At 43.9% G+C, this 13,137-nt stretch overlaps 1 protein-coding gene across 1 annotated transcript in view; it reads left to right on the top strand.

Annotated features, from left to right (window-relative positions):
* SLC30A5 (solute carrier family 30 member 5) overlaps window positions 1–13,137 on the top strand; it is a 62,552-nt gene that overhangs the window by 31,820 nt on the left and 17,595 nt on the right. The window contains exons 9-11 of the mRNA XM_040339837.1: window positions 5,682–5,970; window positions 8,588–8,796; window positions 12,101–12,258. Coding sequence (XP_040195771.1) covers window positions 5,682–5,970; window positions 8,588–8,796; window positions 12,101–12,258 — 656 coding nt within the window. The remainder of the gene's footprint in view (window positions 1–5,681; window positions 5,971–8,587; window positions 8,797–12,100; window positions 12,259–13,137) is intronic.

Below are 13,137 nucleotides of genomic sequence, written 5' to 3'. Positions count from 1 at the left end.
TTGCATTAGGCTCGGTCCAAGAGACAAAAAGCAGAGCTATCTGTGTCTCATAACTGAATTGGCCCGCAGACTTTATTTCTTGTGTAATGTTATTTAATCATAGAGCAAGTATTAGCCTTTCTTAGAACAGCAACAGACCAAATTGTCAGGATCTGATTGACAATATACAGGTTGATTAGGCAAACTATCTTAGGAAAAACAAGATTTTTTTTGATTTTTTTTGGGTACGCCTGTCTAAAACCCACAGTCATCAGCAATCAGTTGATTTATGCTGTGCTGTTTCAAGGACACAGTTGGTATTTAAAGCGGAGTTCCACCCAACAATGGAACTTCCGCTTTTCAGAACAACCCCCCCCCCCCCCCCCCCCCTCCAATGTGACACATTTGGAATTTTTTAGGGGGGAGCAGATACCTCTGTAATACATATATTTTGCTTCCAGACATAGATACCCGAGCCAGCCGCAGGTATCTACGCCACTTCCGGCACCTTCTCCATCCCCCCCCGCTATCTTCTGGGAGACGCACAGGTCCCAAAAGACAGCAGGTGCCTGTGGGATAGCTCAGCGGGAGTCACGAATGCACAGTAGGGAACCAGAAACGGAAGCTTCACTTCCTGATCCCCTTACCGAAGATGGCGACGGCAGCACCCGAGAGTCGAGCAATAGATCAGCTTTGGGTGCCGACATCGCGGGGTGCCCAGGACAGGTCCTTATTTTAAAAGTCAGCAGTTGCAGTATTTGTAGCTGCTGACTTAAAAAAAATATATAAATGGTGGACCTCTGGTTTACAGGAGTTGTAAAGGAAAAAAATGTTTTGCCTAAAATGAATGTCTGCAAGGTAAACAGACAGAATAGTGTAATGATTCTGTTAAAAAACGAGTACATACCTATTAAATTCCTTCATCTATATCACCTCCGACGTTCTAGTTTCTGTTCTCTCATTCACTTCCTGGTTTGCATCGCTCGTTCATGTAAGAACTACATTTCCCAGTATGCATTGCGGCACGCCCAGTAATTCACACCACCTTGAAGTCTCTAACACGTAGAGAGCGTCCTGCCACACAGATGTAGTTCCCAGGAGGGGGCGAGAACGTCACTGACCACCGCAGTAAAGCTTCCCTTCACAGTGGTGAGTAACAATCAGACAAGCAGGAAGTGAACAGAGAAGAAATAGAGCAACTTCTGAGCAAAAACGAACAATGAGGAAGTGAAAAGAGGAATGTCTGCAGGTAAAGGATGCTTATTATGGAAAAAAAATATATTTTACAACCCCTTTTAGTAAACTCTACACAAACCTGAAATAATCAAATTGAGCACGTGGCAGAAGATTGTATTACAGAGGTTACTATTGGTGAAAACGACAATTTTTAAAGTTTTTATATGCAAACATTGACTTTCATCCAAAATCAGTGTCTCTCAAGCCTTTATATTGATCATTTGTGAGGTCTGATCTGCAGCTGGAAGCTATAGACAGTAAGTACAGACAAGCGGAAGATCATAGTTCTGCACCGTACTTGTGTGGCTCATATAAGTCCTGTTGTTGACTTTAATTTAGGGATCAGCAGGAAGAAGGGAAATAGCTGTAGAATACGTTTTTGGTCCACTTTAACATTAAAGTGATTGTAAAGGCTTAGTTTTCCTATAAAAATAACAAACATGTTTTACTTGCCTGCTCTGTTGCAGTGGATTTTCACAGAGCAGCCCAGATCCTCCTCTTCTGTGATCCTGGCCCCTCCCTCCTGTTTACTGTCCCCACAGCAAGCAGCTTGCTACGGGGGCACCCAAGCTGAGTCGCAGCTCCCTGTGTCCATTCAGGCACAGAGCCCCGACCCAGCCCCACCCCCTCTATCCCCTGATTGGCTAGCTGACTTTGACAACAGCAGGAACCAATGGTGCTGCTGTTGTGTCTCAGCCAATCAGAAAGGAAAATCTGGGATGACTGAAACACTCGTGGACATCGCTGGACAGAGAGGGACCTCAGGTAAGTGTTACGGGGGCTACTGCACACAGGCTTTTTATCTTGATGCATAGAATGCATTCAGATAAAAAAAACTTCAGACTTTACAACCCCTTTAATAGTGGATTTGTGTTTATAAAGGCCAGTTGAAGTCACAAACGTGAACATTTGGTTTAGTAGGCAATTGTACGAACAAGTCCTGGTTACATAGTTTTACCTCCACTTTTCTATTACAACAGTTGCAGTGTCTAAATATGACTGTGCCATCCAACAGGCACCAGAGTTTGACCACACTGCCCAGTTCACATTGTAATCTACCAAACCTAGTCAAGCACATCCATTTCCTTACACAGCACAAAGTGTTTACGAGGTGTGTCTAAAATGTTTGGTCAGATATCTCAATGGCAACATAGCCAAGGTGCGCGCGCATGCACATTGCTATCCAGAGACGCGTCAAGAAGCACCATCTAGTGTGAAGTACGAACGACTGCTGGCAGTTGAACGTAGTGTGAGAGGTATGGTCACAGTGCAATGGTCTGACCATCACGTTCTACTACAGACTGGGGAAAACGGCAATGGAGATGCATTAAATGTTGGTGCAAGTGTAAGGGATGGAAGCCATGGGCAGTAAATGTGTTTACAACTGGTTCACATGCTTTTGCGACTGGAAGGAAACGACTGAGGATGAACCACGTTCGAGTCTGCTGTCGACCGAATCCCAGACATGATGAAGCGAGTGCGACAAATGCTGGCGCAATATCGGCGACTGAGACTTTAAAGGTGGAGGAATTGGTCATTAGCAAGGACACGGTGCGCACCATCGTCCACGATGATTTCCGGTTTGTGCCACACAAGCAGACAGATGAACAAAAAGCAAAATAGATGGAAACCTTTTGGAGATTGTATTACCACGTGTGACCAGGATCCACCCTTTCTTCAAACCATCGTCATAGGGGATGAGACCTGGTGCAGTTTGATCCAGAATCCAAGTGGCAATCGATGGAATGGTGTTCAGTCTTCCCTGCGACCCAAAAAGCGTTACCTGCTAAAGTCAAAGGTCAAGACAGTGTTGATCACCTTCCTCGACAAGGATCGCATCATCCAAGAATGCTTGGCAGCGGTTTCCAGAAGCTTTATGAACGTTGCCAAAAGTGTGTTGTTAAGAATGCCGATTATTTTGAAGGCAATAGGTCATTTGTTTTGTTTTCTGATACCATTCACCAGATTTTTTAGACACCCCTAGTATGTTAGAACGCCTGAAATGAGGAGTGTGGTTGTTATGCATTCTTGCCAGCATGGAGCATTGCAGTGAGAGGATAGGAAGAACACAAAGTGGAAAGCATTTCAAAGTAAAAATCTGGTAAAATTATAACATGTGGAGGTTCAGCACTATAGAGAGAAAAGGTGTGAGGCTTCAAATTGGATTTAACTTTGCATACTAACAATTGAGCAAAATTCCTATTGGCCAGAGAGACTTGTATGTCACAGAAACTTTGAGCTGGAATGGGTTTCCCTGAGCTTCTCCATTCCAATCTGATCAATAAAAAGGAGCACAGTGAGATAAATTTGAACTCCGGGATAGGCATAAAAATCACTCATTAGTTACACCCCTCTACACAAAATACTAAACAGTTAAAAACATTTTGAAAATCCTTACCATTTAGAAGAAAAGTCTAATTACATTTTCATGACCTCATCTCTAATTCAAAAGATAATAGCATCTGCTCTGCCAAGAAGGGGGTGTAACAGCAGGGATTACATCATCTCCTCTCCTCTCTCTCTCCAGTAAAAGGAAACTACAGTTCCCATGAACCATAGGGAATTGTGAATGTGGGCGGGTACACTAGGCCTCTATATGTTAAGTGTGTCGGAAAATGTTTGGGGTCCACCCACCACTGCAAATTAGGCTGAATTACATCACTGCTTCCTGAAAAAATAACTACAGAAGGGATAGTGATTGGGGGAATAGTAGGAATAGTAGGCATAGCAGCCACTGGGCTTGTAAACAGAAAACCAAAGAGAATTAAGGATCACTAAAGAGATATATATATATATATATTTTTTTTAATAACAAACATGTTATACTTACCTCCACTGTGCAGCTCGTTTTGCACAGAGTGGCCCCGAACCTGGTCTTCTGGGGTCCTTCAGCGGCTGTCTCGGCTCCCCCCTGCAAGGACTCAACACCTTCATGCGAGCGTGCTCGCATGTTGTTGAGTTCTTGCAGGCGCGCTCCGATGATACAGTGATATGGCCACCGGCTGTATCACTCGGCCCCGCCCCCCCCCCGGCATACTGCGTCATTGGATGTGATTGACAGCAGCGCGAGCCAATAGCTGCGCTGCTTTCAATCCATCCACTGTAACCAATCAACAGCCAGGCTGAGCGGCGAAGAGGATGTCGGGGGCGCGCGCGGGACTTTCGAAGGGTCAGGTAACTATAACGGGGGGGCTTGGGGGGCGGGTATTGTCGGATGTTTTTTCACCATAATGCATTAAGGTGAAAAAAGTTTACCTTTACAACCCCTGTAACGATTTGATTTAAAAAATAATAGGCTTTTTCAGAGCAACTACTGAGTGAGCCAGAAGACGGATTACCTATTCAGTGAAGGTAGGAAATCGGCAACAAGGACACGTAAGGACGTTTTTGCCCAGAGTTCTGCTTTATGCCATAGGAGTATAATATAGTAGACCCTTTGATTTAATTTCTTAAAGGGGTTGTAAAGGTTCGTTTTTTATTTTCTAAATGGATTGCTTTAAGCTAGTGCATTGTTGGTTCACTTACCTTTTCCTTCAATTTCCCTTCTAAATGTTTTTTTTCTTTGTTTTCTTTGTCTGAATTTCTCACTTCCTGTTCCTCCTCGGTAAGGTGTTCAGTAAGCTGTTCTAAATGATTTTTCACCGCTCGGATGATGGTGGAAAGCTTACTGAGGAGAAACAGGAAGTGAGAAATTCAAACAAAGAAATAAAACATTTAGAAGGGAAATCATAGGAAAAGGTAAGTGAACCAAGTGTTGTGGATTTTCACATATAGATTTAAGCGGATGATTTTATGATAATGCCATGACAAAGTACTGGTTTGTGAGGATATTCACCTCTATTTTATTATATAAAAACATGTATTGAGCATAATGCGCAGGGCCTATGCACCCTCCTGTGTTCTTCTATGCTTTCAGTTTATTTGCACTCCCCCAGTTTTTGGAAGGCAGCGAGGTGTGCATTATCCACATATACTACCTTGTCAAGATGAAAGCCTGATATCACGTTGGAACTTGCCACACAGGAGAGTGAACATTGTTGATATGCTCTGAAATGATCAGAAACGGGCTGATATTTTGCCCATGTGGCAGCCAGTCCGGCTTCTGTCAAGGGGCCAATGGCTGAGAGCTCTGAACTGGTGTTCCCGTCAGAACACAATAGCTGTACTAACACTGGATTATAAGTACAGGATCTCCTCCCAAGCTCTTCAGCCCACTGGGTTGAACGAAATGAAAACGTATAGAGTGTTCTGGGCTTTAAAGCTGGTTTATTACAATGTTTCACAAGGGAGCATTTAGACCTGGTGAAGGTTGTGATGGTAAAACGGCCAACTGATATGGAAATACTCTTACTGCATTAAAATATCTTCATTTATTTTCTTCATATTAATAGCTGCAGTAGTAATTTTTCCAATACAAATTGCCTATCCCTGCTCCCTCTAACCTTTGTTTAATGTGTCTATTTCAGAGTAAAGTGGAATCTTGGTCCTCTCTCATCATGCCTTTCATCACCGTTTTATTCTCCGTCGTCATTCTGGATTTCTATGTGGAATCTGTTTGCTCAGTTAAGATGGAAGTGACAAAGTGTGCACGCTATGGATATTTCCTGACAGTAATCAGTGCTTTGCTGCTGGGGAATTTCTGGACTCATCCTATCACAGACCAGCTACGGGCCATGAATAAGCCAGCACACCAGCCTAGCACTGAGCATGTCCTCTCTGGAGGGGTGGTGGTCAGCTCTATCTTTTTCTTATTGTGTAAGTATTGTTTCTAGATGGTGAGATTTGTTGATGATCTGAATTTTTGTTAACAAATTTATCAGAACAGTAAAGCTGTCCTAGAACAGTAGGTATTTACATATCTCATTTATTACATAACCCAAAAATAAGAGGTTTTTTTTATTTTTTTCTCTTCCATTTAGAATAGTGGGTGGGAACATGCAAATCATTCCTGGACATCCAGAACGACTGGTATATAGCATAGATATAGCCTAATATTATAGAACCATTCATTGCAGACTTCATACAGCTGGTTTGGGCTTGTTGGGCATCATCCATGCAGTGTGTGCAGACATGGGCTGTATGGAAAAGGGCTTTATCACCAAGGAGCGGTTATGTGGATATAACCCAGAAGATTATGGTGGAAAGGGATTCAAGTTAGCAGTACATGACTCACTATTAGGGCTAGGGAAAAATCTATTTGAATCTTGAATCGAGTTGGGAGGTCAAATCGATTCAGATTTTGACCAAAATCGATTTTTATATATATTTTTTTTATTTTAATCGCAGATTTTTTTTGGGGGGGGGGGGGCAAATCGCCCAGCTCTACTCACTATTCACTATGCATCATGCTATGAGGAAGGCTGTAATAGCCAAAACATGTAGGCATTTGTCATGTTTTATGCTATGTAGCGAATAAAGAGTATTAACAGGAGTGTAGCAGGTGACCGGCTTCATTTCTGCTATGGCTCACTGTTCACACGCTCCCCTATGTACCAATATAGCATTAATGCACTCCTTTTGCCAAAATAAACCAACTTTTAGGGTTAATGATGCAGGGTGTGTGCTATTGAGATCAGCTGGGCAACTTCTTCCTGTGTCATGACCGAATGTCTGTCCTAGAAGTAAGGCAGAAGTAATCAAGCAGTGGTTTGAAACATCTATACATTGAGGTAAGCGCAAGTAAAATAAATGGAAAGCTGTTTTAATTTGGCAAAAGAAGTACATTTAATGCTATATAAGTACAAAAAAAAATAGGTAAACTTTCTGTAGGTTTGTTCTTAAGGGATAAGTTCACCCCCCTTTTTTCTTTTCTTTTTTCCAGCATTCACCTGTACCGATATAGCAGTAATGTACTTCTTTTGCCAAAATAAAAAAATTTCCATTTATTTTACTCATGCTTACCTCACTGTCTTTATGGGTGTTTCAAAACACTGCTTGATTTACTTCTGCCTTACTTCCTGGTCAGACTTTAGGTCAGTGTTTCTCAACTCCAGTCCTCAAGGCGCCCCAACAGGTCATGTTTTCAGGATTTCCCCCAGATGAAATTGCTGTGTTATTTACGAAGGCAGTGAAACTGATCCAATCACCTGTGCAAAATGATGGAAAGCCTGAAAACATGACCTGTTGGGGCGCCTCGAGGACTGGAGTTGAGAAACAGTGCTTTAGGTCATGACACACCTTGCATCATCTACCCTCAGCTGGTCAACTCTTTCCTATGTCATGACCTAAAAGCTGTTTTATTTTGGCGAAATAAGTACATTAACCCCTTAAGGACCGCCTCACGCCGATATACGTTGACAGAATAGCACGGCTAGGCACAATCACGTATAGGTGCGTTGCCCTTTAAGTGCCCAGCCATCGGCGCGCGACCCGGTCATAAGCTCCGTGACTGGACCCGCAGACCCGATCGCCATCTGTTTCCTGCAATCGGGTCACAGAGCTGATGAACGGGGAGAGGTAAGTGTAAACAAACTTCTCCCGTGCTTCCTAGTGAGCCTGTCACTGATCGTCTGTTCCCTGTCATAGGGAACGATGATCAGTGACATCACACGCCCCCCTACAGTAAAAATCACACACTAGGGCAGACTAAACCCTTACAGAACCCCCTAGAGGTTAACCCTTTTTACTGCCATTGTCATTTTCACAGTAACAGTGCATTTTTATAGCACTGATCGCTGTAAAAATGACAATGACAATGGTCCCAAAATAATTTAAAAAGTGTCCGATGTGTCCGCCATGATGTCGCAGTCACAATCGCTGATCACCGCCATTACTAGTAAAAAAAAAAAAATTGAAATTAATAAAAATGCCATACAACTATCCCCTATTTTGTAGACGCTACAACTTTTGCGCAAACCAATCAATAAACGCTTATTACGATTTTTATTTTTTACCAAAAATATGTAGAATCATACGTATCAACCTAAACTGAGGAAATATATATATATATATATTATATTTTATATATTTTTTTTTGGGGGGGGGGGGGGATATTTATTATAGCAAAAAGTAAAAAATATTGCTTTTTTTTTTTTTTTTTTTTTTTTTTTAAATTGGCGCTCTATTTTTGTTTATAGCGCAAAAAATAAAAACCGCAGAGGTGATTAAATACCACCAAAAGAAAGTTCTATTTGTGAGGAAAAAAAGGAATTTTTTTTTGGGGAGCCACCGGGCAATTGTAAGTTAAAGCGATGCCGTGCCGAATCGAAAAAAGGGGCCTGGTCCTTTAGCTGCAAAATGGTCCGGGGCTTTACTTATCATTTTAACAACAAACCAACAGAACCTTGATTGTAACTCTGGGGCTGCGTGTGTGTGTGTGTGTGTGTGTGTGTGTATTTTTTAGTTTTAGTCATGTGTTTGTTTATTTTAACAGCTGCAAACATCCTATCTTCGGTATCCAGGAAGGGCCAGAAGGGCACCCTTGTTGGTTATTCTCCTGAAGGGACACCTCTGTACACCTTTATGGGCGATGCCCTGCACAGCACCTCCCCATCTATGCCCAGGTTTATTAAGGAATCACTCAAACAAATACTTGAAGAATACGACTCAAGGCAGATCTTCTACTTTCTATGTCTAAACCTGGTAGGTGTACTGATTTTCTTGTGCCAGGAGCTAGCTGCATTTAATAAGTGTTTTGTAGTCCTAAATCAGTGGTCTCCAAACTGCGGCCCGTGGGCCGGATGCGGCCCTTTGCTTGCTTTTATCTGGCCCTTGGGGCACTATCCCTCCCACTGATACAAGACCCTATTCTGCCATCTGGCACCGACAATGGAGCACCATTTCTCCCACTGACACAACTAATTGTCCCCCTAATACCAGATGTTTACTCCCACTGATGCCAGGAAAATTTCCACTCCCCGCTGGCCAAAGTCCGGCCCTCCAAGAGTCTGAAGGACAATAAACCGGCCCTTTCTTTAGAATGTTTGGAGACCCCTGTCCTACATGGTAATATTCTAGTTGCTTCTGACCTCTCAAAGTGTTTTTCTTCCTCTATTCTCCTGTGATTTTAATGGGCTAGTTTAGTGATAATTTGTTGCTACCAGCAAGTCTGACCACATTTTATCTGTTGAGATGTGCTAAAGACATTAGGGTCCTATATTAAAACATTAAGGATCCTGCAAGAAGAATTTCACAGGCAGGGGGAAGTTGTCCCGATGCTCGGCTGCAGAGATCGGGAAATGTCTCCCTGCCTGTGGTTAGCGCAGTGCCGTGCAGACTTTCTGGCAGGCTCTGCACGTGGAGTGTGCGAATACGCCGGAGCTCATCCCTACCAGCCACATTATTTTGACTCCATCCTTAACCACTTGCCGCCCGCCAATGACAAATTGACGTCGGCAAAGTGGTTGTAGAATCCTGACTGGACGTCATATGACGTCCTCAGGATTCTGAGCCGCTGCACGCCCCAGGGGGCGCGCATTGCGGCGATCGTTGTTGCAGGGTGTCAGTCTGACACCCCGCAAAACCGATCTCGGTAAAGAGTCTCTCACAGAGGCTCTTTACCACGTGATCAGCCATGTCCAACCACGGCTGATCACAATGTAAACAGGAAGAGCCGTTGATGGCTCTTCCTCACTCGCGTCTGACAGACGCGAGTAGAGGAGAGCCGATCGGCGGCTCTCCTGACGGGGGGTTCGCGCTGATTGTTTATCAACGCAGCCCCCCCTCGGATCGCCACACTGGACCACCAGGGAAGCCCACCCTGGACCAGGGAAGGGCAAAAAAAAAAGTCGGGGGGGGGGGGGGGGAATACATACAAAAAAAAGATGCCAATCAGTGCCCACAAATGGGCACTGACTGGCAGCATTGGTAAATCAGTGCCACCCCATAGTGTCCATCAGTGCCACCCCACAGTGCCCATCCATGCCCAGTGCCCACCTATCAGTGCCCATCTGTGTCGCCCATGAGTGCCCATCTGTGCCGCCCATGAGTGCCGCCTATGTGTGCCCACGAGTGCTGCCTATGTGTGCCCATCAGTGCCGCCTATGTGTGCCCATCAGTGCCGCCTATGAGTGTCCATCAGTGCCGCATACCAGCGCCGCCAATCAGTGGCACCTCATCTGTGCCGGTCAGTACCTCATCGATGTCCATCAGTGCCGCCATATCAGTGCCCGTAATTGAAAGAGAAAACGTACTTATTTACAAAAAAATTAACAGAAAAAAATAACGTAATTGTTTTTCAAAATTGTCAGTCTTTTTTTAGTTGTTGCGCAAAAAATCGCAGAGGTGATCAAATACCACCAAAAGAAAGCAGCTCTATTTGTGGGGGAAAAAAGGACGCCAATTTTGTTTGGGTACAGTGTAGCATGACCGCGCGATTGCCATTCAAAGTGCAACAGTGCTGAAAGCTGAAAATTGGCTTGGGCGGGAAGGTGCCCTGTATGGAAGTGGTTAAGATCCATAAGGCATGTCCAGATATCTGGCTGATGGATACAACCATCTTTAACCCATGATGTTCTGGATGATTTAATTTTTGATATACACTCTCTATCAACCGGACCTGTATCGAGGGGAAAGTACTCCTCTATAGCTATGGTCTATATAGAGTTATATAGACCATAGCTGATCCAATCTGAGGAATTTATGTTCTGACTGTATATCCACTTCAATACCAGGCACTTACGCACCTTCCCACCCAAGCCAATTTTCAGCACTGTTGCAATTTGAATGACAATTGCGCGGTCGTGCTACACTGTACCCAAATGAAATTTTTATCATTTTGTTCTCACAAATAGAGCTTTCTTTTGGTGGTATTTGATCACCTCTGCGATTTCAATTTTGTGCGCAACAACTAAAAAAAGACCGACATTTTTGAAAAAAAATACGTTTTAAATTTTTTTGTAAATAAGTACGTTTTCTTCTTCAATTATGGGCACTGATATGGCGGCACTGGTGGGCACCGATGAGGTGGCACAGATGGGCACTGATAGATGGGCACTTAAAGGTGGCACTGATGGACACTGGGTGACACTGAGGGGTGGTACTGATGGCATTTCTGGGCACAGTGAGTGCCCATGTTGCCAGTCAGTGCCCATTTCTGGGCACTGATTGGCATCGATTGCATTAAAAACATTTTTTTTTTTATATTTATTTGTGCTCTATTGAGCACTGGGGGGCACTCCCTGGTGGTCCAGTGGGGGGATCTGAGGGGGGGCTGCGCTGATAAACAATCAGCGCGAACCCCCCGTCAGGAGAGCCGCCGATCGACTCTCCTCTACTCGCGTCTGTCGGTCAACGGCTCTTCCTGTTTACATCGTGATCAGCCGTGATTGGACACGGCTGATCACGTAGTAAAGAGCCTCCGCCGGATTCTCTTTACCGAGATCGGAGATGCAGGGTGTCAGACTGACACCCTGCATCACCGATCGCTGCGTGCCCGGGCATGAAATCCTGCAGGACATCAATAGACGTCCAGTCAGGAATTCACAACCACTTCCCGGATGTCAATCTCCTATTGACCGGGCGGGAAGTGGATATAAACTTTACTGTTAAAAATAAGTGTAAAATGCAAAACTCTGGTGGGTGTAACAAGATGTCCGCTTTCCCCACGTCTCTGTGTATCCTTACTATGGAAGAGTACGGAACGTCACTTCCATTACACATTCTGACGGGTCGCCTAATCTGACGAAACACCGGGTTAGGTTCACATTACAGTTTTTGCGAACCATAAAGTCATGGGTGCTTATAGCATAGTGTTACTGTATTTTATTAACTATCCTTTTCACAAAGGAATCGGGATCAATATTCCAAAAAAAATAAAAAATTATATTTGGATTTGTTTTAAGCTGGATGATGATGAGTGTCCATCCCACCATATATGTAAAATTAGATTACCTACCCGAGTGGCTTGTTCATGCATTTTGCACTAAATCTCTGCATTTATTTTCAGGCATTCACGTTTGTGGAGCTGTTCTATGGAGTGTGGACGAATAGTCTAGGACTGCTTTCTGATGGATTCCACATGTTGTTTGACTGCTCTGCTCTGGTCATGGGGCTTATTGCTGCATTAATGACTCGGTGGAAGGCAACTCGGATCTTCTCCTATGGGTAAGCAAGTGCATATATGGAAAGCCTTGGCTGGCAGATGGACAATATAGAAGCTACCACCAACTATGTTTGAAAACTTGCTATTATTGTCAGAGAAAAAATGTTTAATCATCAATGCTCAGAATATAGGATTTGTACAATACTGTATTGTAATTATTAAAAAAATATACAGCATAAGTGCCTGAAGCTGTTTTGATGCTGGAATTTTGTTATCCCCTGTACAAGAGTGCTGACAGTAAGCGAGCGAGGGACCCGTTCAAGAAGCTGTTACTGCGCTCTGCCAATGATAGGTGGCCAAGGCATTCCCCAGCCCAAAGCTACATGTATATGTTTCCAGTGTATACGTGTGGCTGCAAGGCGGAGAGTGCCTTGGCCACTTATGATTGGCAGTGAGCAGTGACCACTTCCTGTTGGCGTCGCTCAGGCGGGTTTGGATACGGATCCAAACACACTTTAAACGGGACCTGCACATTTTTTTTTTTTTTTTTTAGGTTCACATATATACAGGTCAGGAAAGCCTGCATAATGGAATGCGCTCCTAATCCACAGGCAAAACCTGCTGCTCTTCTGAAGATGTGTCAAGGGTGCCATTAACTCCTAGTGGCACCCCCCACCCATTGGAAAAAGCACCAATTTGTTGCATGTGTGAAACAATAAGGTGCCATAGCTCCATGTGGTTGCATTAAAAAAAAAAAAGTTTGGGGACTCTTTCCCACATTTCTCAAATGAATGGGCTACTGTCCCTGCGCAGAACCTAGATTAACTGCAGTATAGGTTGCAGGGAGATCTAGGATCAGGCTGAGCTGTCTGGTAGGGGTGTCTGGCCTACTAGGCTAGCTTTGCGGAATTGCAAATCATTAGACAGGTAAAACAGTGCAT

The sequence above is a fragment of the Rana temporaria genome, chromosome 1 (assembly GCF_905171775.1).
Source record: "Rana temporaria chromosome 1, aRanTem1.1, whole genome shotgun sequence".
NCBI classification, from domain to species: Eukaryota; Metazoa; Chordata; class Amphibia; order Anura; family Ranidae; genus Rana; species Rana temporaria.
Note: the sequence above shows the minus strand (reverse complement) of the source record. Positions and strands in the feature narration are given on the sequence as shown.